The 27,906-nt window shown below is 41.2% G+C and overlaps 1 protein-coding gene across 3 annotated transcripts in view; it reads left to right on the top strand.

Annotated features, from left to right (window-relative positions):
• Positions 1 to 1,768: 1,768 nt before the first annotated feature.
• Positions 1,769 to 27,906, top strand: part of LOC118626114 (protein argonaute-4) — a 41,227-nt gene continuing 15,089 nt past the window's right edge. For all 3 annotated transcript variants that reach the window (XM_036255450.1, XM_036255451.1, XM_036255449.1), the window contains exons 1-13: positions 1,769 to 1,817; positions 8,360 to 8,525; positions 10,222 to 10,342; positions 12,245 to 12,426; positions 12,590 to 12,726; positions 12,824 to 12,958; positions 13,617 to 13,704; positions 19,134 to 19,281; positions 19,513 to 19,632; positions 19,765 to 19,893; positions 20,135 to 20,268; positions 21,381 to 21,565; positions 22,650 to 22,809. In XM_036255450.1, the coding sequence (XP_036111343.1) occupies positions 1,799 to 1,817; positions 8,360 to 8,525; positions 10,222 to 10,342; positions 12,245 to 12,426; positions 12,590 to 12,726; positions 12,824 to 12,958; positions 13,617 to 13,704; positions 19,134 to 19,281; positions 19,513 to 19,632; positions 19,765 to 19,893; positions 20,135 to 20,268; positions 21,381 to 21,565; positions 22,650 to 22,809 (1,724 nt within the window). In that variant the 5' untranslated portion in view covers positions 1,769 to 1,798. The remainder of the gene's footprint in view (positions 1,818 to 8,359; positions 8,526 to 10,221; positions 10,343 to 12,244; positions 12,427 to 12,589; positions 12,727 to 12,823; positions 12,959 to 13,616; positions 13,705 to 19,133; positions 19,282 to 19,512; positions 19,633 to 19,764; positions 19,894 to 20,134; positions 20,269 to 21,380; positions 21,566 to 22,649; positions 22,810 to 27,906) is intronic.

Genomic DNA, 27,906 nt, shown 5'->3' with positions numbered 1-27,906 from the left:
TGTAGTGTGTCCCTAATGTTTTTTTTTTTATCATTACTTACAAATATTACTTGGCTCTATGGCTGCACATTATGGGTGCTCAAATGAATATCTCACTACACATGTTGTGGACTGAATTATGTCCCCCTCAAAATCCATATGCCTCAGAATGTGACTATATTTGGAGATACGGTCTTTAAAGGGGTAATTACGTTAAAATAAAGTCCATAAGGTGGATCCTAATCCATTATGACCTGTGTCCTTATAAGAAGAGGAAATTTGAACACAGACATTTACAGGGAGAAGAGATCTCAGAAGAAACCAATCCTTAATCTATTTTTTAAAATCCTCACCCGAGGATATTTTTCTATTTATCTTCAGGGAGAGAGAGAAACATCGATGTGAGAGGAACACCAGGACTCGTTGCCTACTGCATGACCCTGACCAGGGCCGGTGATGAACCGCAACCGAAGTACGTGTCCTTGGCTAGAATCGAACCCAGGATTCATTGGTCTGCGGGCTGGTGCTCTACTGCTGAACCAAACCAGCCAGGAATCCAATCCTTGATCTTGAGAGTCTAGCCTCCAGAACTGTGAGAAAATAAATTTCTGTTGTTTAAGCCCCCCAGTCTGTGTACTTTATAATGGCAGCTCTAGGCAAACTAATATAACACATACACATTGTACCATTTTAACTGGTGAACAGAGTGCAGTCCCATTCTGCTGACTAGAAACTGCTTCCTGGCCTGTAGTCCCTTTTCTCCAACTCAGAGTCCCAACTAAAAGCCCCAAAGACGCTGGACCTACTGGGTTGACCATGACTCCAAGGATACTGCTCCCTCAGTTCTTGGCTGCTAAGGTGAAGTCATCAAAGAAAGCAGGACTTTACTCTTTTGAGGCGACTGGCGACTTGCTGATCAGAGGTGCCTGTCATGAAACCAGTGAGAATGAATGCATCATTCATCATGGTCCATTCCGTGGTGCTTTCTGGCTGCTCTGGGAGGGAAGGGCAACTGGGTACGCGGTGTTGAATGAAGCAAAGGCGGTCAAGTGCTGCATCTGTGTGACTCTGGTGTTCTCTGTACCAGGACAGTGGAGAAAGGGGGAACTGACAGGGTAGAGAGAAGTGTTTGAGGTGGGAGGAAGAAGGTGAGGTGCCTGATGTGAATCTCAGGACACTTTCCACTGACATAGGTGGAGGCTGTGTCTATGGATCAGCGGGGTCTGGAATCCTGATCTTTCGAAGGACACTGTGTGGTAGGAGGCTCTGGGAGGCTCGCACTAGCCCCTCAAAGCCGTATGCCGGGGATGGCCGCCCTGGGCTGACAGGGCAGTACGGGCGGGCGCGCGCGCACACGACACGTCCTCGGGGCACTGCCCTCTCCTGCGCGCGCGCCCGCCCAGCCCCACCCCCGCCCCCTGCCCCTCGAAGGGCTCGGTGGACCCGGCCCCAGGGCCGTGCACGCCCCCTCTGCGAGCCGGGACCCCGGGCTGCGCGCACCCCGCGCCCCGTCCCCACCCGCCGGGCGCGCGCGCTGGCTCCCGCTCCCGCTCCAGCTGGCGGCGGCGGCGGCGGCGGCGGCGGCGGCGGGGATTGTTTTTGTTGTCGCTGAGCCCGGAAGAGCCGCGGGAACCGGGTCCCTGTCCCCAGGCCAGGCGCCGTCGCCGCCGCCCCCTGCCCAGCGCCCGCGTCTCCGCGGCGCCCCCCCCTCAGCGCCAATATTCCGGAGATCAAACGTTACGCGGCGGCGGCGGCGGCGGCGGCGGGGCCCGGAGCGGGAGGCGCCGGGGACCGGGGCGAGGCGGCCCCCGCCGCCGCCATGGAGGCGCTGGGACCAGGTGAGCGCGCTCGGGCCGGGGCCGGAATGGGGCTCAGGACAGGTGGGTGGGCGGGCGGGACCGTCTCTCTCGGTCTCCCCCATCGGCTCGCGCGTACCCTACCGGGGTTCTGACCGTCAGGCCCTGGGGAATGGGACCTGCGCCCCATTGCGCAAGGCGGAGGGAGCTGACCCGGGCCTCCGGGGGCGGGGACCGCGCCCCAGCTTTGAGAGATGAGCCAGATCTCGAGGTCTAAGGGAGGGAGGCCCAGGAAGTAACCCGCGTCCCCAGGTAGAGAGGAGACCTGACCCAACCTCAGGTTGAGACCAGGCCAAATTTGGGCCACCGAAGTAATGATTTGTGCCTGGTGCGCTGCGGAGGCCTGGCCTGGACTGGACCAGGAAGGTCCCCCACCTACTACCAGGGGTATTCTTGGTTTTGGGCTGCAGTCCTATTTTTCCTTGCACTGGCAGAGGTCCAGAGCCCTCAGTTAAGGAATGCCCTTTGCCCCGAAGGCCAAGGAGCAAAGTGCTCACCCTTTCTTGAAGGCCCTGAGGTCTCTGGGGGAATATGGTCCTACGCGTCTATCTGTCAGTATGTGTGACAGTCCGAGTTGTCTGTCCTAACATCTTAGTGACAGGCGAGTTAGCAGTCAGCTGACTCCAGCACAGGTTTTTAATGCCCTAAGTTTTCTTCTAACTGGGTTATGGGTGGTTACAAGGATCAAATGAAGGAGAAAGTGCTTTGGAAACTGTAATTCCCTATCATTATAAATGGCCTCTAGTTTTGTACCCCACTCTGCCCTGATAAGAGGAAACACTCCAGGTTTTAACAAGTTCCCTGCAGATTGGAGTCTGGTGCTTGCACCTCCAACCCCTACAGGTTTCTAATGCTTTGGCTAAGTAGGGCAGGGTTTAGGGGCTGTGATAGAATTAGCTTTAATATCAAACCTTGGCTACATAGTGGACTTAGTTGTAGAGCATTTCCTTTTGTTTAGTGCATAGAAAATTTACCATTTGAGTTTGGAAACTTTGCAGGCTTTTTTACTTGGATCTTGTTCATGTCATTGAATGACTTAATCCTACCTTAATTTGCTGCTTAAACTATTTTTTTAAAGGCCGTCATAATAAATTTTATATGCCTTTTAAAAATAAATAGCTTGTGTCACATTAATATTATTTGATAAACCTCAGTGTGTTATGCTGGGTTACTTCAGCTATAGTCCCCGACCAAAGGCATGATCAAGTCTTTAGGAACGTAACAGTCTTCTGTTCAAATCCAGTCTAGTAATTTAATAGTTGTATAACCTTGGGCAAGTTACTTAATTCCTTTGAACTTTCATTTCCTCATCTATAAAATGCAGTAATAATAATTATGTGCTGCGAGATTGTTGTGAGAAAGAAATTAGATCATGTATGTAGGAAGTCTTATTGTAGAGGCCAATGCATTATAGCTATTTACAAATGTTTCTTCCCTCCCTCCCCTGTTAGTAACTCATAATTGAAGCAACTGTTGCATTCATGGGCTGGTATTGAAAGAAACTATGTAACTGTGTGTATAAATTGACTTTCCTAGAAAAGATCAACCTGGTGGTGTTGGAAATGTCCCAGGGATTTTTTTTTTGTTTGATTGATTGATTTTAGCTTTTGCAGATTTGAGGACTTCTCAGTTCACCCAGAATTGTGGAAAATTAATTCTCACTAACTACATTTATAAGATGCTAATGAATAAGCCAAAATGTTACATAGATCTTTTCTGTTGACTGGAATATTTTCTTGTCTGTTCTCTAGCAAACTCCTTTTTCGGTGTCACAGTACCTTGGAAACCAAATTAATAACAATAAGCTGCATGCCAAGCATAGAATAAGAGCAAAGGGAGTTGACAGTCTTGTGGGATATTTTGTCCAGGTTGTTTTAGAACCTAGAGAAGCTTTCCTGCTTCTTTGTTAAAGCATGTTGATCTAGACTAGAGCTTCATGCCCTCCTCACTTGAACAGTCATTGAGTCATTCTTAGTCTTGCTCTGCTCTCCCTCCCCCATTTTGGTTTCTGACAATAATAACTTAGAAATATATTTAATTAGAATACCATTTATTTTGGTTATTGTAGTGATAACTTTTATTTTTACAGTGTTTCACAGTTTGGAAAGTGCTTTTACAGCTATTATTAGTTCATTTGAACTTCTGTGAGATAGGCAAGGCAGACATTATTTCCATTTTACAGATGAGAAAAGGTGCAGAGAGCTTAATAGATTTCATCAGGTCTCAAGGCTGAGTGGTGAAATGAGGATGAATCTGGCCCTGGCTCAGTGGTTGGAGCATTGGCCCATGGACTGGGGGGTTCTGGGTTCAGTTCCAGCTAAGGGCACGTACCTCTGTTGTGTGGGTGGCAACCGATTGATGGGTCTCTCACATCGATGTTTCTCTCTCTCTCTTCCTCCCTCTCTCCTTCCTGCTCTATCTGAAGGTAAATGCAAAAATATCCTCGGGTGAGGATTTTTAAAAAAAGGTTGAGTCTGGGTCTTCTGATTCCTAGTCTAATGTCCTTCTTTTTATTTAAGGGTAACTTCATTCACTTTATGGAGTCATATTTGTTTCCTTTCTGGGAGATGTAATTTTCTGACTTTGTCACCAAAATTTTGAAATGCCCCAATATGAAGCCCATGGATCTTTGAGCACTGTAATATTTTGCAGGTACAATCTACTAACATTTATTGAGCACTTACTACTATTACAAGGCACTGGGTTAAACCTCTTATATACATTATCTCATGGGATCCTCACAATAGCCTTAAGAGATAGATGCTATAATTGCTGCATATTCCCCATTTTATAGATAAGAAAACTGAAGAACAGAGAGGCTAAGAACTGACCCAAGGTCATGTGGTTAGGGAGTGGTAAACCAGGATTGAAACCCAGGCAGTTTGGTGCCAGAGCTTTAGCCAGTGTGCTTTTTCTTCATACATAGCTTGCTAAGCTCAAAGAAACCAGCTTTTGGAATGGAAAATTTTAGAATATAGTTTTCTAAATAAATCTTTTAAACTTATTAAAAGAAATGATCACTCACCTTCTGACTTTTTTTTCTTGCCAAAGAAAAGAAACATACTATTTACTTTTCTCCACTTTTTTGTTTTGTTTTCGGTGCGTGCCCCTAGCGGGAACCAAACCTGGGACTCTCTGATCCGCAAGCTGATGCTCCAACCACTGAGCCAAACCTGCCAGGGCTTTTCTCCACTTCTTTTTTGTTTTTCATCCTCACCTGAGGACATTTATCCATTTTTTGTTCAGATAAAGCAGGAGGGAGAGAGAGAGAGAGAGAAACATCGATGTAAAGGGACACATCGAGTGGCTGCCACCCGCACGACCAACCAGGGCCGGGGACAAACTGCAACCGAGGTACATGCCCTTAGCGGGAACCGAACCCGGGTCTCTCTGTACCGCAGGTGGAGGCTCCAACCGCTGAGCCAAACCGGCCAGGGCTTTTCTCCACTTCTTAATCCATTTTCTTTCACTTCCTCTGCTTCTGTTCCTTTGGTATCGAGTAGTTGAGAGAGGTAGAGATACCATAGGATTGTGAAGTATACTGGGGAAGAAAAAGTGCTGGCCTGGAAGTTAGGAGACCTGGATTCTAGTCACAATTTAAAATCACAGTCATGCCCTGGCCGGTTTGGCTCAGCGGTTGGAGCGTTGGCCTGCGGTACAGAGAGACCCGGGTTCAGTTCCCACACTAAGGGCACGTACCTCGGTTGCAGTTTGTCCCCGGCCCTGGTTGGTCGTGCGGGTGGCAGCCACTTGATGTGTCTCTTCACATCGATGTTTCTCTCTCTCTCTCTTCCTCTCTCTCCCTCCCGCTCTATCTGAACAAAAAAAATGGAAAAATGTCCACGGGTGAGGATAAAAAAAAAATAAATAAATAAATAAATAAAATAAAATCACAGTCATATGTCCTTGGGTAGGTAATTTAACCTGAATTTCTGTTTTTAAATTTCTATCATCAAGCTGGATTTCATCCAACTTTATGAGAAAATTATTGCTTAAGTGTATGTTGGGATATGCAGGGCTGTATCAGTCTGATTTGATTCAACGTGACTATCACCTCTGATATTATTTATTATTTACCTCTTACTTTGTTTGTAAATATCTTATCACACCCAGATTAGATCTCCTATATATCAGACATGGAAATCAACTCCAAGCAATAATAATGTTTTTAGTATAAATTATGTGCTTTTGCTTTAATGAAAAAATAATGGTCAATTCTTGCATTTTTAGGAATGACTGGGTTTCTGCCTAGTTTCTATTTGGAACTGCTACAAGGATTATTGGTAGTGGTCAGTTCAACATTTATTGAATTTCTACAATGTACTGGTCACTGAATTAGGTCTTGGGAAGATAACAATTGACTGGAGGTCAATTTTTTCTAAGTTTACAGTCTAGTGGAGGAGACAGAGTAATTTAAGAGGTTGTTTCTATATACTTGTACTAAGTGCTCCATTATACAGAGGGTCTTGGGAACACAGAGGATGCATCCTCAAATCTGGGAGATTCTGAAAGGACTTTCCAAGGAGGTCACACCTGACCTGAATTATGAAGGATGAACAAAATTTAGGGGATGAATGAACAATGAGTTTAATGTGTGAAAAGATTTCAATGCTTGAAGAATTAGTATATGGTGATCTGTCAACATAAATTTCATTAAAGTGTTTGCTTTGATGTTCCTAAGTGATATTGGACTAGACAGCTTCCTTTTATTTTATTTTATTTTTAGACAGCTTCTTGCACCAAAGTTTTCTTTCCTCGGTGAATTGTCTTTGTTCTCGGCAAAATTCCATTATAATAAAAGAATCTCTTGTAACTTTCCATTGTAATCATAGCCCACTTTACTGAACACCTATTCATAGCAGAAAAGATGTATGTTTTTTAGACCAGTGTCCCCAAAGGAGTAAGGTTTTTTGTTTGTTTTGTTTTTTTAATCCTCACCCGAGGATATTTTTCAATATTTTGTTCAGATAGAGTGGGAGGGAGGGAGAGAGAGAAACATCGACGTGAAAGGGACACATCGAGTATCTGGGGACAAACTGCAACTGAGGTACATGCCCTTAGCGGGAACCAAACCCGGGTCTCTCTGGACCTCAGGCCGACGCTCTAACGGCTGAGCCAAACTGGCCAGGGCAGGGGCAAGGTTTTTTGTAGACAAGTATTTCCCAGACTGTGTTTCCCCAGATCCACTACATGTCAATAGCACCACCCTCAAGTGTGACAACTAAAAATATCTCCAGACATTTGCCAAATATTTCCTGGGGGACAAAATCTCCCCTGGGTAGAGAACTACTGCTCTAGACTGTAAGTTTGTTGTTGTTGTTGTTGTTGTTGTTGTTAATTCTCATCTGAGGATATTTTTCCATTGATTTTTAGGTAGAGTGGAAGGGAGGGAGGAGGTGAGGGAGAGAGAGAAACATGGATGTGAAAGAGACACATCAATTGGTTGCCTCCTGCACAATCCCAACCGGGGCTGGGAATCAAACCCTCAAACCTTCAGTCTGCAGGCTGACATTCTAACTGCTGAGCCAAACCAGCCAGAGCTGTGAGTTCTTGAAGGCAGAGGCTGTCTTTTTCCTGAGTTCACAGTGCAGGTTAGACATGTAATAAATGAATAAATGTTTGTTAAAACAAATAGACTTTACAATCAGGAAATATGAGATTGTCCAGATTCTAAAAATATCAAGTTATGAACAGAGTAGTTTAGCATTATTGGTATTGTTTCACTATCTAAATTAATAAGTGAATTGATAAATATAGCTACTGTTTAATCTTCTTCTATCCACACAAACTATAATAATGCAGGTTAATTTGTGGAAGATTAATGGATCATCTCCAGCCTGAACATGATGATGGCACCCAGAGTCTAGAAATTTTTATTTAAAAAATATCTATATATAAATGTAAATATATATATATATATATATATATATATATATATACATAAAATTTTCCCTGGCAGGTTTGGATCAGGGGTTAGAGCATTGGCCCATGGACCAAGGAGTCTTGGGTTTGATTCCCAGTCAAGGGCACATACCTGGGTTTCAGGTTCAATCCCCAGCCCCTCTTTGGGTAGTGTAGGAGGTAACCAATTGATGTGTCTCTGTCACATCAGTGTTTCTCTCTCTCTCACTCTCTTTCTCTCTCCCTCCCACTCTATCTAAAAATCAATGGAGAAATTTCCATAGGTGAGGATAAAAAAATTTACATATAATTGTGTGAGCCTAGCTATAGATCTACTGATAGTCAAAAGGTTTTCTACAGTAGTTGACATCTGAGAGAAGTGCATCATACTATCTAATTTTTATATTCTTTATATTCAAAATAATAGCAACATGGCAAAATATTAGAAATCTATAGAACCTTAGGTCAAAAGACACTCTAAACTCTCTATATCATAGTATGTTTAGTGAATAATAATATCGCAATAATTGTAGCTATCATCATCATCATCATCATCATCATCACGAAGGGAATATTATCCTTCATGACCAAATAGCACATCAAATGTCTTTCAATCTCTTCAGGGCCACCAACCAGCCTGTTCCAGCCACCTCGTCGTCCTGGCCTTGGAACTGTTGGAAAGCCAATTCGACTGTTAGCCAATCATTTTCAGGTTCAGATTCCTAAAATAGATGTGTATCACTATGATGTGGATATAAAACCAGAAAAACGGCCTCGTAGAGTCAACAGGTAAGGATTAGAAAAAGTAGAGTTCTATATTAATGCATAAAATGTATTTATTATATATCATACTGTTCTCTCATTCTTTCAACATGTAGGCTTTGTTTTTTATCTATGATAAGTTCCTTTGCTGTCTCACACTTGGTTATCCTCCACAGATTCTAGCAGAGTGCTGGATACATCATTATTCAATCAGTAAATACTTATTGAAGTAAGAAGAAAGCTCACTCTTTCATTGTCCAAGGGTAGCAGACATTTATAAAAGTATGGGAAATAGAGCTATCTGGAAATTCAAATTTTATATTAAGTTTTGATAATGGACATGAGAAAAATGTAAGTGTAGCCCTGGCCAGTTTGGCTCAGCGGTTAGAGCATCGGCCTGTGGTCCGGAGAGACCCGGGTTCGGTTCCCGCTATGGGCACGTACTTCAGTTGCAGTGTGTCCCCGGCCCTGGTTGGTCGTGCGGGTGGCAGCCACTCGATGTGTCCCTTTCACGTCGATGTTTCTCTCTCTCTCTCTCTTCCTCTCTCTCCCTCCCACTCTATCTGTACAAAAGATGGAAAAATGTCCTCGGGTGAGGATTAAAAAAAAAAAGAAAGAAAGAAAAATGTAAGTGTAAAGACAGACAGATCATCTTGGAGTACTGAAAAAAGTAAGCTGAGAGAGAAGCTCCGTTTAATTCCAGCATTATCCAAGATGGATCTGGATGAGACAATTTAAGCATTGTGGTCTATATGACAGGAATTTACCAAGTGTGAAGATAGAGCCCTGTAGCAGATATTCTTACAGGGTGCTGAGAATACCACTTTCCTTTTCTTTGTTTCCACACTTTGATATTCAAGCAGGTCTTAATATTAAGATTCTTGCTGTTTAAAGAATGCTCTTGCTATCATTGACATTGGTAAGATGCAACACCTGACTTTTCATTGACTCCAGCATCCCAGAATCTCACAGACTCCATCTTGAACTGCATACTGTAGTTTCCCTGCAACTGCATTTATTTCAGGGCCTGCGCACAGTATGGTCTAGCATGTATGCAAGAACACTTAAGTAAAGCAATGCCTGCTTGATTGAGAGAAAGGCTTTCATTCTAAAAGGAAAGAAACTACATTGGTAACCTTTATGGAATGAGGATATTTCACAACCTTCCCTTTTCTACACGGCTTAAAACAGGACAGTACGCAGAATTCAAAATAGCCAGCATTAGTTAAAGGGGTTGAGTTATTCCTTTCAGTATGATGCATCTTAGATTTACTGATCCTCAGAATTCTAAATTTCTGCCCACTTTCTTTTCCAAAATCATTATACTTGAATAAGGATGTATTTTTGATAACAAACTTACCATCGTTCAATTAGGACATGCCACACTTAGACACCTAAGACAGGTTATTCTTTCTTCTAAGGCTATGTTTATCATAGGAGAGGAATTTGGAAAGCAGGAATATAAGAGTATGCCATAAATGTTCTCTCTCTTTTCTTTGATTTCTCTCTTTTATTATGTTTTGTAGTTACTTTTGTTTACTTGTTGCTACTTGTCTTTAGTTAAAACTTTTTTTTTTTTTAATTACTTCAATCAGTGGTCACTTGAACTCATACTTTTTCTAAGGAGTTTTGAACTGAATTTAGATGATTAAGGTATGATGATATTTTTCTTACTATTCACCATTTTTCAAAGCTAACCTCCACTATCTCTATTACTGTTAAGGGAGGTAGTAGATACAATGGTGCGGCACTTCAAGATGCAGATATTTGGTGATCGGCAGCCTGGCTATGATGGCAAAAGAAACATGTACACAGCACATCCACTGCCCATCGGACGGGATAGGGTAAGTGTTAACAGCAAGAAATACTTACTAGACTTAGGTCTAATTTAGTAGCAATTGCATAGGACAGAAATGTTTCCCTTTCTAATAACAATTCCATTCTTGTTTCACGTAGTGATGATAGATTTTTTCTGTCCATATTCTTTTGTCCTTTAATTAATCGATAATTGAAGATGAGATGAGCATTAGAATTTAGGTTGATTGTGTCAGCTTTACACATATTCCAAAATTCTCACCTTGTTAAAGTGCTACCTGAATCTGAACAATGGGGTTTTTGTAAATCATGGACTATTACATAACACCCACTTACGGAAATATTCATAATACCACAGTAACTTCTAAAAACATTTATTTTTAAAATTAGAAGAGCAATACATAAATATATACTCATTATAAACTTATTTAAACAACCTAGAAATGCTGTAGTTTCCTGCCTCTCCACCTGTCCTCAATCCCTTTTCAGAGGAACTAATAGCTTGGTATGTATTCTTTCAAATGTTTTTATGCACATTGACGATTTGTACATTTATTTATGTACATCTTCTTCTTCTTTTTAAAGAATAATTTATTTTTTTTTGGTATGTGCCCCTAGCAGGAACTGACTCTCTGGTCCACAGCCACTGCTCCAACTGCTTAGCCAAATGGCCAGGGCTTCTTTTTTTTTTTTTTTCTTAATCTTCACCCAAGAATATTTTTCCATTTACCATCACATAGAGTAAGAGGGGGAGAGAGAGACACACATATCAATTGGTTGCCTCCCACATGACCTGACCAGGGCCGGGGACAAACCGCAACCAAGGTACGTGCCCTTGACCGGAATTGAACCCGACACTCATTGGTTTACAAGCTGACGCTCTCCACTGAACCAAACCGGCCAGGGCTTTATGTACATTCTTATTTGTTCACAGATTGTTCTGATATATTTTTTTAATTTAACAATATATCTAGGAGATCTTTCCATTTTTTACATTTAAATCTACCTTATTATTTTTTTAATTCAAATATTTTTATTGTGGTAAAGTATATATAACATAAAATTTTAACCATTTAAAATTTTTATTTATTTTTTTGGTTAATCCTCACCGGAGGATATTTTTTCATTGATTTTAAAAAAATTTTTTATTGTTGAAAGCGTTACAGATGTTTCCCCCATTTTCCCTCATTAACCCCTTTTCTCTGCTCCCACCCTATTTTAACCATTTTTAAGTGTACAATTCTGTGACATTAAGTATATTCACATTGTTGTGTAATCATGACCACTATCCATCTCTAGAACTTTTTTTTAAATATGTTTTTATTGATTTTTAGAGACAGAGGAAGGGAGAGAGAGATAGAAACATCGATGTGAGAGAGAAAAATCAATCAGCTGCCTCCTGCACGCCCCCCACTGGGGATCGAGCCCGAAACCCAGGCATGTGCCCCAACCGGGAACTGAACTGGGACCTCTCAGTCCATGGGATGACACTCAGTCCACTGAGCCACACCAGCTGGACCATCTCTAGAACTTTTTCATCATCCAAACTGAAACTCTGTACCCATTCAGCAATAGCTCCCCATTTTCTCCTCCCCTCAGCCCCTGCTATCAGGGGCTGTTTCTGTTTCTATGAATTTGACTATTCTAGGTACTTCATCTAAGTGGAATCATACAATATTTGTCATTTTATGTCTGGCTTATTTCACTTAGCTTATTTAGAGGTTCATACATGTTGTAGCATCTACCTTATTTTTAAACTATTGCATCATATTTGATATTAAATTATTCCCCTATTGATGGACATATAGATTGTTTGCAGTGGTTTGCAATTACAGAAGTGTAAATGTCTTTATGCATATACTATTTTGAATATTTCTGGGATCTTTCTCACAGCCTTTGTGAATATACATGTATATGTATTTTTTCCATAGGTTGATATGGAAGTGACCCTTCCAGGAGAGGGTAAAGACCAAACCTTTAAAGTGTCTGTTCAGTGGGTGTCAGTTGTGAGCCTTCAGTTGCTTTTAGAAGCTTTAGCTGGGCACTTGAATGAAGTCCCAGATGACTCAGTACAAGCACTTGATGTTATCACAAGACACCTTCCCTCCATGAGGTTAGTACCTTAGTTTGAATTCTTTGCTACAGATATCAGACCTTTTTATGATAGTTTGCATTAGAGCCATTGGTAGTTTTCTGCATAAGTCATAGTTTTAAACTTGGTTTCAGTTTACCAAGTTGAGAGTGAAATGTGAAACAGCAAACTCTTATTTCTTCAGGTACACTCCAGTGGGCCGTTCCTTTTTCTCACCTCCTGAAGGTTACTACCACCCTCTTGGAGGGGGCAGGGAAGTTTGGTTTGGCTTTCATCAGTCTGTGAGACCTGCCATGTGGAATATGATGCTCAATATTGATGGTAGGATTGAACTCTCTTTACTGTTTAGTCTTTTGACTGGTTTTCTTGGTCCTGTCCTTTTCCTTGAAGCTAAGTATCCTTCCTCTCTGTTTGTTAGTATCTGCAACTGCTTTCTACCGGGCTCAGCCTATCATTGAGTTCATGTGTGAGGTTTTAGACATTCAGAACATCAATGAACAGACCAAACCTCTAACAGACTCCCAGCGTGTCAAGTTTACCAAAGAAATCAGAGGTAGGTATTGGCATTGGCATAGTCTTAGAGAGGCAGTTCAGCATGGTTCAAGGAGCATGGTTGTGGAATCAGACTCACCTGGGCTTCCAACCCATTCCAGATAGTTCTGTCAGTGGGACCTTAGACAAGTTACTAACCACTATGAGCCTTAGATTATTCATCTCTAAAGTAAAGATAATTTTGTGTATCTTAGAAGATTGTTGTGAGAATTAAATGGAATTAGATGTATAAAACTTCTAGCATAATACCTGGCTACAATACATATCAGACATTTACTAATTGTTGCCCTTACTCACTTAACTTCCGTTTTAATAAACTTACACAAGTTCATTTATTTTCCTTTTGGAATTTATTTTCTTCTTTGCTTGTTATTAGTTATTTTCTCTCATTAGAATATAAACTTCATTAGCACCAGAACAAAATTGATGCTGAGTAATTATGTATTGAAGTAATAAAAAGTGGTTACAGATATTAAGTCATCTGGGTGCTGATGTTTTCTGCTTAGCTGAGGCTTTTTGCCTATACATGATGAAATTGTTCCTGTATCCTTGCAACTTATGTCCTGTACAACGGCATGCCTTTTTGAAGATGTTTGAATCTGTTTTTATAACTGTGACTTTAATTAATACTGATGTTTAAACTTTTTATTCAACATCAGGTCTTAAAGTTGAGGTGACTCACTGTGGACAGATGAAGCGAAAATATCGAGTTTGTAATGTGACCAGACGGCCAGCCAGTCATCAAACGTATGTTAACCACACCTAAAATGATAGCATTACATTTTTGGTAACAGAGGAAGTTACTATAATCATTTGAGGAATTGGTATCTCATATTGTGATTTTTCAAAATCACTGAGATCTTCATGTTTAAAAATCAAAGATTTAAATTTTTTTATATTTATAAAAAAATATTTCCTGCCTTTAATTTATTTCACCTCTTAAACATAGATCAACTTTTACATAATGACACAGAGTCATCATTACAAGCATCATTTATCATACTGTTGTGATTCTCAATGCATGGCCCAAAGGGTCTATTAAGGCCTCTAAATCATATGAGGCTGTCATGGGAAGCTGTAGATCATGGAGCCATTGAAAGGTTTCTGCATAAGTTGTACTTGAAGTTTGGTTTAAGTTTACCAAGTTGTGTGGGGTTTTCTCCCTCCTTTTATAGTTAGCTGTCACTTCCTCCAGCTGTCTGTGTGTATGGCACACCTCCAGCAGCACACGCATGTTCACTTCCCCAATCTCATTTTTCTAATTACTCAGTTCTAATCCACTGTGAACTACACCTAATGAGAAAATATATATCAAAGTGATTTTTAAATCACCATATATGTTTTATTCTTGCAATCTGTCACTAAACTCATGTCTGACATAAACATGTCTCTTCTAAGTAAACAAAGTGAACATAAATATATAAACTTTACATTTTCAGAAGCCTTTAAATTTTTTTTAATATTTTTACTTTTATAGTCTACTCTGACTTTGTTCTAGATCCATGGTCCTTAATTAATTAATTAATTAATTAATTTATTTATTTTTAATCCTCACCCAGGGATGTTTTTTCATTGATTTTTTTCAGATAGAGTGGGAGGGAGGGTGAGAAAGAGAGAGACAAACATCAATGTGAGAGAGACACGTCACTTTGTTGCCTCCCATACAACCCCAACTGGGACCAGGGATTGAACCCAAAACTGAGGTACGTGCCCTTGACTGTGAATCAAACTTTCGACCCTCTGGTCCACAGACTGATGTTCTAACTGCCAGGGCCATGATTCTCAATTTATAGAGTATATCAAAACCACCTGGAGGCCTTTGGTCTAGATACTTAAAGTTTGGGGTGATCTCTGGATAAATGTATATATCAATTCAGTATGATTTGAATAACTTCTTCAATATTAACTAATGTATATATTATATGAATTTCTTAAGAGTTGTAAAGTGATATTCCATGTACTCTTCATATTATATCATTGACCTCATTCTCTAGGGGGAAGAAAATTACCAAAATCACTGTTGAGAATTTTAGCATTTGTTTCAAGAGGAACTGTGTCTTTTTCATTGTTTAATTGCTTTACATAGCCCTGTAATAATAATTATGCTTGTAGACATATATAATTTTTGCATGAAAATTTTTTTAAAAAAACATACATTTATTTTTTCTTTTCTTTTTTTTTATTTTTATTTTTTAAAATCTTTATTGTTGAATGTAGAATGTATTACAGATATTCCACATTTTTCCCCCATTGACCCCCCTCCTCCCCACTCCCGCCCCCCTCCCGCATTTTCCCACACTATTGTCTGTGTCCATTGGTTATGCATATAAGTTCTTTGGTTTATTTCTTCCCACCCCCCAACCCCTTTCCCTTTGAGGTTTGTCAGTCTAGCAATGAATTTGTGCTTCTTAATCCCTTCACCTTTTTCACCCATCCCCCCAATCCCTCTCCCATCTGGCAACCAACAAAATGTTCTCTGTACCTATGAGAATGTTTCTGTTCTGCCTGTTCATTTTGTTTGTAGATTCCATTGTCGATAGATATGTATTCATTGCCATTTTGTTTGTTCATACATTTTATCTTTTTCTTCAAAAAGACCCTTCAACATTTCATATAATAACGGTTTGGTGGTGATGAACTCCTTTAGCTTTTTCTTGTCTGGGAAACTCTTTATATGGCCCTCAATTCTAAATGACAGCTTTGCAGGATAGAGTAATCTTGGTTGTAGGTTCTTGCTTTTCATCACTGAATATTTCTTGCCACTCCCTTCTGCCTGCAAAGTTGCTTTTGAGAAATCAGCTGACAGCCTTATGGGAACTCCCTTGTAGGTAACTAGCTGCCTTTCTCTTGCTGCTTTTAAGATTCTGTCTTTGTCTTGAACCTTTTGCATTTTGATGATGATGTGTCTTGGTGTGGGCCTCTTGGGGTTCATCTTGTTTGGGACTCTGTGCTTCCTGGACTTGTATGTCTGTTTCCTTCAACAAGTTAGGAAAGTTTTCTGCCATTATTGTTTCAAACAGGTTTTCAATTTCTTGTTCTCGCTCTTCTCCTTCTGGCACCCCCAAGATGCGAATGTTGGCACGCTTGAAGTTGTCCCAGAGGCTCCTTACACTATCCTCATTTTTTTGGATTCTTTTTTCTTTTTGCTGTTTTGATTGGGTGTTTTTTGCTTCCTTATATTCCAAATCGATGGTTTGCTTCTTGGATTTACGTACTCTACTATTGAATCTGTGTAAATCATTCTTTATTTCAGTTAATGCCTCCTTCAATTCTGACTGTGCATCCATAATTTCTGACTGGTCCTTTTTTATGCTCTTGAGGCCCTCACTAAGTTCACTGAGGTTCTCACTGAGTTCATTGAGTATCCTTATAAGCAGTATTTTGAACTCAGCATCTGTTAGGTTGCTTATCTCCATTTCTCTTAGTTCTTTTCTTGGGGTTTTGTTCTGTTCTTTCATTTGGGACCTGTTTCTTTGTCTCCTCATTTTGGCTGCCTCCCTGTGTTTGTTTCTGTGTATTACTTAATGAGCGGTATGGGGCTAGCTGAGACCAGATGCTGCTCGTTTGAAAGAATTTAGGAAAAACCTGAAGACAGGCCAATCCTATGGTTAAGCAAGTGGCAACAGCTTGGGTGGGCCTGAAAGTTGGGTGGGCCTGAAAGTGGGGTGGGGTGGGGTGGGATGGGGCGGGGCCTCAGGGAGTCAGCAGGGCGGGGCTACCAGTGTGAGCCAGGTTGCTGGAGTCCCAGATATGGTGGCTGTCTGCCACCCCAGGGAAGGGCTCACCAAAGGAACAAAGGCCTCTGACAGCACATTTGTCCTGGAGAAAGTCCCCTCTCCAACCCTCGCTCCAGTGCCAAACAGCTCAGTTCTTCCCTGTATGTCTCTGGTGCCCCTCGAGCTGCCTCCCCTCCAAGCTTAGAGAGACAGAGTCCGATAAGTCCGATAAGTCCGTGCGCGGGCCCTTTAAGGAGCTGCCCGGGGCTCCAGCCGCGTCATCTTCCCTGAGCCTCAGTTCCTGCTGGTTTTTCCAGCCAGAAGTTATGTGGACTTCTCTTCCTGGCACTGGAACCCTGAGCGGGGCACCTGATGTGGGACAGGGACCCCTCAGTCCTCAGGAACGACCTTCCCAGCCGAGGTATCCTCCTGATTTTTATCCGCCACACGTAGTTGTGGGACCAGCCTGTCTCGCCACCGGCCCTCGCGCCTTCGCCCCTCCGCCCCTCCGCCCCTCCTATCAGTCTGGATGTGGCTGCTGCTTTAATTCCGTAGCTGTAGGACTTCCATTCAGCTTGATTTCAGGTGGTTTTGAATGATGGTGGTTCTGTAGTTGTAACTTTGATGCGGTTGTGGGAGGACGCGATACCGCGTTTACCTACGACGCCATCTTGACCGGAAGTCCATAGATTTATTTTTTAAACTTTTTTCAAGGAAATAAACTTTTTGTTGTTTTTAATTCTCACCTGAGGATATTTTTTTCCATTGATTGTTTCTTGGAGAGTGTGAAAGGGAGGGAGTGGCGGGGAGAAAGAAAGAAATATAGATGTGCGAGAGACACATCGATTGGTTGCCTTCTGCATGCACCCCGACTGGGGCTGGGAATCAAACCTGCAACCCAGGCTGAATTTTCTTTTGCCAATCTGCCAATTTAATAAGTTAAAAAATCATGTCTAAGCGAGTGGTAGAATTTAGTATTAATTTCTAAAATGTTTTGGGCTGATAACTATATAACAGAATTTTCTTTTTGGGGGAATGAAAATATTTTTTAAAATATTTTTTTCTTTATTGATTTTATAGAGAGGAAATGAGAGAGAGAGAGAGAGAGAGAGAGAGAGAGAGAGAGAGAAACATCAATAAGAAAGAACATCGACTGGCCGCCTCCTGCATGCCCCACACTGGGCATTTGGCCCACAACCTGAGCATGTGGCCTGACTGGGAATCAAACCAGTGACCTCTTGGTGCATGGATTGACACTCAGCCACTGAGCCACACCAGCGGGGCTAGACTGTGAACCTTTAACAGTAATTAAAATGTAGTCATCTTAGCAAGTAATGTTTTCCTTTTCCATTTTGCAATATCAAATAAGATTTACCTCTAAACAATTTCAAATATGTCTTTATTTTCCATAAGTGCACTGATTTTAATCCAGAAATATAAGCATCCTTGAATCTATGTGGGGTTTAACAAACAATTTCCTTCTTTGACAGATGCCTACTGCTTGTTTATAACCTCAAGTTCTGAATGCAGACCAGGAGAGTTACATGAGTGTTACACGGATGATCCTCACTGCATTGTTACTTTGTGGGGCTGTACCAATTAAGAAAGCAAGATTAGTCCTATGGTGTAGCACAGTTAGTTGGGCGTCGTCCCATGCACCAAAAGGTTGCTTGTTCAATTCCTAGTCAAGGGCACATACCCCGGTTGCAGGCTCAATGTTGCGTTCTCACATCCATGTTTCTCTCTCTCCCTGTTCCTCTCTCTCTAAAAATCAATGAATTATTCTAAAAAAAAAAAAGAAGAAGAAAAAGAAAAGAAAGTAAGATTACAGTTAATATTGTACCAAGTATTTGAGATAATTTGCCCATTCGAAGAGCCAAATAAATCATGTTCCCAGTGGATACTGAATATCCTAGCATAGTCCCAATTTCATGCATTGGGTCTTGTTGCCTCCAAATCCACATACATTTGTCCTGGTTTGGGGATCTGAAAATGTGGGCCAAATCACTATGCTACACTCATTTTACAAAAAAAAAAAATTCTCTTAAGCAAACAAAATTCCTGTCTAGTGAATCTGTATAATTTCTGATTCTGTAGCTTCGTCTTGTTTTAAGTTCTTTTTAAACTTTAATTTTTTTTCTCATTCTAGCTTTAAAAAACATGGAAATTTTTAACATAACTAACATTTTCTACCTTGATCAGTCACTTAAAAACAAAAGTCAGTCTTTATTTGAACATTTTCACCTAAGTAATTTTAGTATTTAATAAGAACAGTGACATGGAAATTTTTAACATAATCACTGTTCTTATTAAATACTAAAATTACTTAGGTGAAAATGTTCAAATAAAGACTGACTTTTGTTTTTAAGTGACTGATCAAGGTAGAAAATATTAGTAGACTTTTGTTTGTTCACTTGTTTAAGAAAAAAGAAATTTCTAAAAAGACATTGTCTCCTATAGTTTTCCTTTACAGCTAGAAAATGGTCAAGCTATGGAATGTACTGTAGCTCAATATTTTAAACAAAAGTATAGTCTGCAGCTGAAATATCCCCATCTTCCCTGTCTCCAAGTGGGACAAGAACAAAAGCATACATACTTGCCACTTGAGGTAAGCTGAATTTTCTTTTGCCAATCTGCCAATTTATTGAATAAGTTAAAAAACAAATCATGTCTAAGCGAGTGGTAAAATTTAATATTAATTTCTAAAATATTTTGGGCTGATAACTATATAACAGAATTTTCATTTGGGGGGAAAATGATAGAAGATATAGTTTGGCAAAGGCTTAATTAAGATATAGAAGCCCATTGCACAAACAAATTTCTCTTTGCCTCTTGGCAGGTCTGTAATATAGTGGCAGGACAGCGATGTATAAAGAAGCTCACAGACAATCAGACTTCCACGATGATCAAAGCCACAGCAAGATCTGCTCCTGACAGACAGGAAGAAATCAGTAGACTGGTCAGTAAGGCATGGTCTTTAAGATAAGCTAGCTTTAAGATGAAAAACAAAACAAAACAAAACAGTAGAAAACTCCTGATGGGACACAGTTACTCTTTGGTTTTTATATGTGCAGGCTTTCCTGTTCTTTAGGTGAAGAGTAACAGCATGGTGGGTGGACCTGATCCATACCTTAAAGAATTTGGTATTGTTGTCCACAATGAAATGACAGAGCTCACAGGCAGGGTACTTCCAGCACCAATGCTACAGTATGGAGGCCGGGTAAGCTTTTTATTTTACTCAGCAAGCTTCTTCCAATAACTAGTCAATGAGAGAATAATTGAGGACTTTTCTACAAACCACAGAGAATTTACCCATAGTTTTGCTTATTATTGCTCTTTGTCTTTTGGCTAATACCAAATAGAGTTCTGTGTATCCCCTCATCAATATTCAAATGGCCTTAGATTGTAATGTATTTTCTCTTTTCTTTTGTTTCTTTTTTTGTTTTTTGTTTTTTTTAAAGAATAAAACAGTAGCCACACCCAACCAGGGTGTCTGGGACATGCGAGGAAAGCAGTTTTATGCTGGCATTGAAATTAAAGTTTGGGCAGTTGCTTGTTTTGCGCCTCAGAAACAATGTAGGGAAGATTTACTAAAGTGAGTATCTTCATATTTTCAGCTTAGTAATATCCCTCCCAGATATGAAAACACCATTTTTATGTGAATGTGCTGTGTGCACTGGCACTAAATCCCTGACTCCTATAGTGACACCATCTGGCTATAGGAAAAACACCTTGTATTATAGTAAATTGCCAATTTGGGAATTACATTAAGAATCTGACTCAGCTTCCTTACATTTAGAGCAGAAATTTGTGACTAACAAGATTGAAGCAGTGCCGGTTGGCAAATTCTTGGGTTCTTAGTGAAGCTTCCTTTGGAATCATATGGTTTCAGCTAAGATAAAAATGATTTCATTTTTAATCATTCTAATTTACTAGCAAGCATGTTTTACTGAAGGGTCATTGACTAAGATCACTGGTTCGTGTGTTACACATGCAGGTATATAAAGGAAGTCAGTGAGAAGGGTGGAAAAATCAAGGCAGGAAAAGGGAACTGGGATGAAAGAAAGGAATCCCACAAAATATTGGCAAATGCACAAAAGAAATTATTCTGAAAGCTTTATGCATAGATTGAAGTAACTTCTTAAATCCAAAGTTTAAAATTTCATAATGAATTTTTCTTTTTTGAAGTGATTATTTCTTTTGGCATTGTATTAATTCAATTATGTTATAAGTTTGAATGTAATCCTAAATGCACTGATTGTGTAACAGCGTGTATCCGTGTTCTCAATTGAATACAAGCATACAAAAGCTTACACAACTATTTTCCTGTCAGGCTTACCAGAATACACATTACCTAAAAGTTTGACTTTACTTTTCTTCAGTTCAGAAATCCTGACTTGATGACTTGAATGTTAAAAAAAATCTTTGGACAGGAATGTTAATCTAGTCCCTGAGGCCTAACTAGGCATAATTATTAAAATTCAAAATGATAATCCGATAGCTTAATAATACAGATTCTTCTGCATTGTAATGATACAGCTGCCAGTCTGTTTTTACAACCAGCTAAATATTTTTTTTGTTGTTTGTTTGTTTATGTCTAATTTTGGCTAAGAATTTGCAGAACTGAAAGAAGTATCATAGAAGGAAATAAATGCTAAGAATGCACTCTGAAATGAAAGCATTGTGCCACTGGTTCTGTTTTAACAGGAGTTTCACTGACCAGCTCCGTAAAATCTCTAAGGATGCAGGAATGCCCATCCAGGGTCAGCCATGTTTCTGCAAGTATGCACAAGGGGCAGACAGCGTGGAGCCCATGTTTAAGCATCTGAAAATGACATATGTGGGCCTACAGCTAATAGTGGTGATCTTGCCTGGGAAGACGCCAGTATATGGTATGCACCTTTTTAATGTTGAATGAAGGATGATTTCAATAGTAGGTGTAATAGTTGGGATAAGCTAGGTTATGCTGCAGTCACAAGCAACCCCAAACTTTCTGGGGCTCCAAGCAGCAAAAGTTTGCTTTTTGCTCCTGCTGTGTGTCCATTGAGGGTATACTGCAGCCTCTGCTCCATATCATCATATCATTTTCACTATGGAAATTTCACTAAGGTTGGCAGAGCAGTCACTGTTTAGAATGTTGCTGGTCCATGGCAGAGCAAAAAGACAGGTCTGGAGGGTTCCTAACATTGGCAACTTCTTGGCCACAACCAGCTGTATTGGCCCTCCCAACCTGTGTGAGGGAAATGGGAAATGGGGCCAGGAAATGTAGTGGGAATTAGGGCTGGGTCATACAGTGAAATTCTGTCAAAGCCCCCAAAGCAGGGAGAACTGGAATGTTGTTTAAAAACACTTAGGAATATCAGAGTGGGGAAGAGGACGGGAGCCTGCCACTTCCAAAGAGAAGTTTGTATCTATTATAAGAAGAATGGTACAAAGTTCTTTTGTTTGTTATCTAAGTAAAGGATTTGGGAACTATAGTCCAGTTTGAACTTGATAAAATGTGTTCGACCTTCCCTGTATTTGCTTCTTCTGTTACCTTCAGTTTATCTGTAATATTTAGAGAAAAATTTAAAAAGGTGAAGAAGATCGGAGGAGAAAAAAATTCAAAGGGCTGGTGTGTGTGTAGTGAGAGGCAGGAGCTAGGAATATTGATTCCTTTGCCAGGTCAGTCTTATGGGAAAAGGAACATCAAGGGACTGAGTGAGTGGTGGCAGGCAGCATCACAGAATAAAGAAAGTAACCCAGCTTAAAGGCCTCGGGGCGGGGGGGGGGTAGTGGGGATGGCTTATCCAAACAGAAAAAAAATTGCCCTGGGAGTTTAGCAAATAAAAACACCACACATGAAAAACATCTAGCACAGTGTATAGTATATAATAGGCACTCTGTAAAGGTCAGTGTGTGGATTTCCCGCCACTACTCTTAGTAATTAAGATAATATTTAAACATTTTTAAAAATCAGTTAACTTATTTTTGTAGCGGAGGTGAAACGTGTTGGAGATACCCTCCTGGGTATGGCCACACAATGTGTCCAGGTAAAAAATGTAGTGAAGACCTCACCCCAGACCCTTTCCAACCTTTGCCTGAAGATAAATGCAAAGCTTGGAGGAATTAACAACGTGCTTGTACCTCATCAAAGGTAAGATTCTGAACTGTTTTTTCCCACTTTTTAAATTAAGATCTAACTTATTTAATTTACAGTAAAGCACACAATCTCAAATATGCATCTCGATTGCCTTTTCTTTGTTTTTTCAGTTTTCTTTTTCTTCTATAGTAATTTTTATTTTAAAAAATTATTCATTTATTTATTTTAGAGAGAGAAGAAGGGGAGAGAGAGAGAGATACAGAGACATCAATTTGTTGTTCCATTTATTTATGCATTCATTGATTGATTCTTGTATGTGACCTGAATGGGGATCGAACCTGCAACCTTGGAATATTGGAATGACGCTCTAACCAACTATCAGGCCAGGGCACATTTTTTATTTTTCAATTACAGTTTATATACAATATTATATTAGTTTCAGGTGTACATCCTGATGATTAGACATTATATAACTAAGTGATCATCCTGACAAATCTTGTACCCATCTGACACATACATAGTTATTAAAATATTATCGACTATATTCCATATGCTGTACTTTCCATCCTCATGACTATCTGTAACAATCAATTTGTACTTCTTTTTTTTTTAATTCTCACCAGAGGATATTCTTCCATTTATCTTCAGATAGAGTGGGAGGGAGGGAGGGGGAGAGAGAGAGAGAGAGAAAGAGAAACACCATGCAAGAGAGACACATCGACCAACTGGCAGCCTCCTGCATGGCCCTGACCAGGGCTGGGGACCGAACTGCAACTGAGGTACGTGCCCTTGACTGGAACTGAACCCTCAACTCTTGTCCTAGGGCTGATGCTCTAACTGCTGAGTATAGTGTAGTATTTGAAAAAATCATGATAGAGTGAAGCCGCAAAAAGTCGAAGTGCGAAGTGGCGAGGGATGACTGTATAAAGAATGAATCCTACTTTGGCCCTGGCCAGTTTGGCTCAACGGTTAGAGCGTCGGCCTGCAGACTGGCGAGTCCCAGGTTCAGTTCCCGCTAAGGGCATGTTTGCAGTTTGTCCCTGGCCCCAATTGGGATTGTGTGGGTGGCAGCCCCTCTCTCTCACATCGATGTTTCTCTCTCTTCCTCCCTCTCTCCTTCCTGCTCTATCTGAAGATAAAAATGCAAAAATGTCCTCGGGTGGGTATAAAAAAGAATCCTACTTCACAGAAATTCGTTTAGCGTGGTAGAGTCTGGAACTGATTTACCTCAATAAACTGAGGGCCAACTGTAACTTCTTTTCTCCGGTTGCTTTTAAGGTTCTCTCTTTGTCTTTAACCTTTTGCATTTTGATTATGATGTATCTTGGTGTGGGTCTCTCTTTTTTTAATTTTTTATCCTCACCTGAGGACATTTTTTGTATTTATCTTCAGATAGAGTGGGAGGGAGGGAGGGAAGAAGACAGAGAGAGAAACATCGATGTGTGAGAGACACACTGACTGGCCAACACCCACACGACCCCAACCAGGGCAGGGACAAACTGCAACTGAGGTATGTGCCCTTAGCGGGAACTGAACCCCAGTCTCTCTGGTCTGTGGGCCGACACACTAACCACTGAACCAAACCGGCCAGGGTGTGTGTCTTTTTGGTTTCATCCTGATTGGGACTCGCTGCACTTCCTGGACTTGTATGTCTGCTTCCTTCACCAGCTTAGGGACGTTTGCTGTCATTATTTTTTAAAATGTTTTCAATTTCTTGCTCTCTCTCTTCTTCCCGCACCCTCATGATGCAAATGTTGGTAAAATTGAAGTTGTCCCAGAGGCTTCTTACACTAATCTCATTTTTTTAATTCTTTTTTCTTTATATTTCAAATCTCTCATTTAATTCTGGCTTCATCTACTCTACTGCTATGTAGAGTAGATATAATTCTTTATGAATTATTCATCATTTCAGTTAGTGTATCCTTCATTTCTGACTGGCCCTTTTTAAGGTTTCATGTCCTTGTTATGCTGTTGAAGTTCTCACTAAGTTCCTTTAGTGTTCTTATAACCAGTTTTATACTCTGTATCTGGTAGATTGCTTGTCTCTATTTTGTTTAGGTTTTTTCCTGGAGTTTTGTTCTGTTCTTTTATTTGAGACATGTTTCTTTGTCTCCTCATTTTGGCAGCCTCTCTGTGTTTATTTCTATGTATTAGGTAGAGCTGGTGTGTCTTCCAGACTTGGTAGAGTGGCCTTATGTAGTAGGTGTTCCATAGGGTCCAGTGGCACAGCCTCCTGTCCACCCAGAGCTGGGCACTGCAGGTATGCCCCACCCTCCATGGAGCATGTACACCCTTCTGTTGTAATTGAGCCTTAATTGCTGTTGGTATATCAATGGGAGGGATTTACCCCCAGGCCCATTGGCTACAAGGACTGTCTTCAACCACTATAGAGAATCAGCTGTTCAGAGGCCCACCCCACAGAGCAGGACTTACTTCAGCAAGGCTCTGGTGCCCACTGAGTTTACCCCTTGAGTGTGTCACTTGTGGAGGAGGTTTTGTGGTGCTTCAACATGGTCTGAAACTGTCCACTGGATGTGCTGGCTCAGGACTCCCAGGAGGTGCAATCCAAGGTCAGTCGCCACCCGTGTTCTGCTTGGGGCCCCTGGCATGAGCCACAAAGCAATCTATAGATGGCTGCTACTTGTGCTGGGCTCAGAGGTGCCTAGGAGAGGCCAAGCTGTGAACAAAGGCTGGCTGCTGCTTGTGTCAGGCCTGTGGCCACTTAGCTAGAGGCATGGGCATGCCAAGGCCAGATGCTACTTGTTAAATAGATTTTAGGGAAGTCTGAAGCATGAGCCAAGACAGGCCATTTGTATGGAAAAACCACTGGAAACAACTTGGGGGGGCCCACAAGTTGGATGGGGCAGGGTCTCGGGTAATCATCAGGGTGGAGCAAACAATGTGAGCCAGGTTGATGGAGACTCAGATTCGGTACCTCCCTGCCTGATCTGTCAGGGGAAGGCTCAGAAAGGAACGATGTCCTCTGCCAGCACTTCTGTCAGGAGAAAGCTGCCCCTCCAGCTCTCACCCTGATGCCAAACAATTCAGTTCCTCCTCGTATGTTCCTCGTGCTTTTCTGGCTGCTGCCCGAGCACTGGAACTCAGAGGGAGTAAGTCCATGCATGGGCCCTTTAAAAGGAACTGCCTGGGCCTCGCCGGTGTGGCTCAGTGGATGGGCATCAACCTATGCACCAAGAGATCACTGGTTTGATTCCCAGTCAGGGCACATGCCCAGGTTGTGGGCCCAATCCCCAGTGGGGGGCATGCAGGAGGCAGCCAGTCCATGTTGTCTCTCATCGATGTTTCTATCTCTCTCTCCCTCTCCTTTCCTCTCTCTCTAAAAATAAAGGAAGATAACAGTCTGAGGAACAGGGTAGACCCAGAGATGTGGAAGTAGGGTACAAACTGACAATCCTCAGAAGAGAGGGTGGGAGGGGAGGGAAGAGATAAACCACAGAACTTATATACATGTACATATAACTAACAGACATGGACAACAAAGCTGGGGATGGGGTGGGGGTGGGGGATGTGCAAGTTTATGTAAAATGCTTAGCACAGTGGCTGGTACATAATAAATGTAAGCTGTTATTATGTTATGTATATGTATATTAAGAATATACATTTGGCCCTGGCCAGTTTGGCTCAGCGGTTACAACGTCGGCCTGGGTCTGGAGAGACCCGGGTGCGGTTCCCGCTAAGGGCACATATCTCGGTTGCAGTTTGTTCCCGGCCCTGGTTGGGTTGTGTGGGTGGCGACCACTCGATGTGTCCCTTTCATGTCAATGTTTCTCTCTCTCTCTCTCCCTTCCACTCTATCTGAACAAAATATCAAAAAATGTCCTCGAGTGAGGATTAAAACAAACAAACAAACAAACAAAAAGAATATACATTTGTACCCTGGCCGGTTTGGCTCAGTGGTTAGAGCATCAGAGAAACATCTGTAACAAAAATTAATGAAAGAAAGAAAGAAAGAAAGAAAGAAAGAAAGAAAGAAAGAAAGAAAGAAAGAAAGAAAGAGAAAGAAAGAAAGAAAAAAAAAAACAAGGAATTGCCTGGAACTTCAAATGCCCTCCATCTCACTCAACCACAATCCTGGTGATTTTTATAGCCAGAAGTTATGGGGACTTCTCTTCCTGGTACTGGAACCCTGGGCAGTGCTGGGTGGTGTCTGGTGTGGTGCTAGGACCCCTTGCTCCTCAGAGGGGACCTCTGCAGCTGATATATCCCTGCCCATTTTTTTTTTTTTTTTAATCCTCATCCGAGGACATTTTTTCATTTTTTGTTCAGATAGAGCAGAAGGGAGAGGAAGAGAGAGAAACATCAACATGAAAGGGAAACATCGAGTGGCCGCCACCTGCACGACCCAACCAGGGCTGGGGACAAACTGCAACCGAGGTACGTGCCCTGCGGGAACCGAACCCGGGTCTCTCTGGACCACAGACTGACACTCTAACTGCTGAGCCAAACCAGCCAGGGCTCCCTGCCCATTTTTATCCACCACACACGGATGTGGGACCAGCCCTTCCACATCTCCACCCCTCCTATCAGTCTCGATGTGGCTTCTTTAAATCCCTAGTTGTAGAACTTCCGTTCAGCTAGATTTCAGGCAGTTCCGAATGATGGGTGTTTTGTAGTTTAGTTGTAATTTTGATGTGGTTGTGGGAAAATGTGAGTACCATGTATCGATGTTTTCATCTCTCTCTCCCTCTTCCTTCCTCTCTAAAATCAATTTTAAAAAAAAGAAGTAGGTGAAATTGAGTGCCTTACTCTTGGACAATAATACCACAACTCTCATTTTTGTCCTTGAATAAAACTTCTAGGTAAATAAATCCTTTCTGTTACATTGATAGATGAGGCATACAGGCCATAAAGGAAGTTAACCTAAAATCTAAAATCATTTAATTTTACCCCAGACATTTGAGACAATATAGCATAGTGGCTTAGAGTACATACTCTGGTGTCAGATTTCCTGGGTTTGGATTCCAGCCTTACCCCTTTCTGTGTGGTCTTGGGCAAGTTTATGTAAAATGCTTAGCACAGTGGCTGGTACATAGTATATGTAAGCTGTTATTATGTTATGTATATTATATTATATTATATTATATTATATTAAGAATACACATTTGTGCCCTGGCCCATATTGCTCAGTGG

Source organism: Molossus molossus, unplaced genomic scaffold, assembly GCF_014108415.1.
Source record: "Molossus molossus isolate mMolMol1 unplaced genomic scaffold, mMolMol1.p scaffold_m16_p_12, whole genome shotgun sequence".
NCBI lineage: Eukaryota > Metazoa > Chordata > Mammalia > Chiroptera > Molossidae > Molossus > Molossus molossus.
Note: the sequence above shows the minus strand (reverse complement) of the source record. Positions and strands in the feature narration are given on the sequence as shown.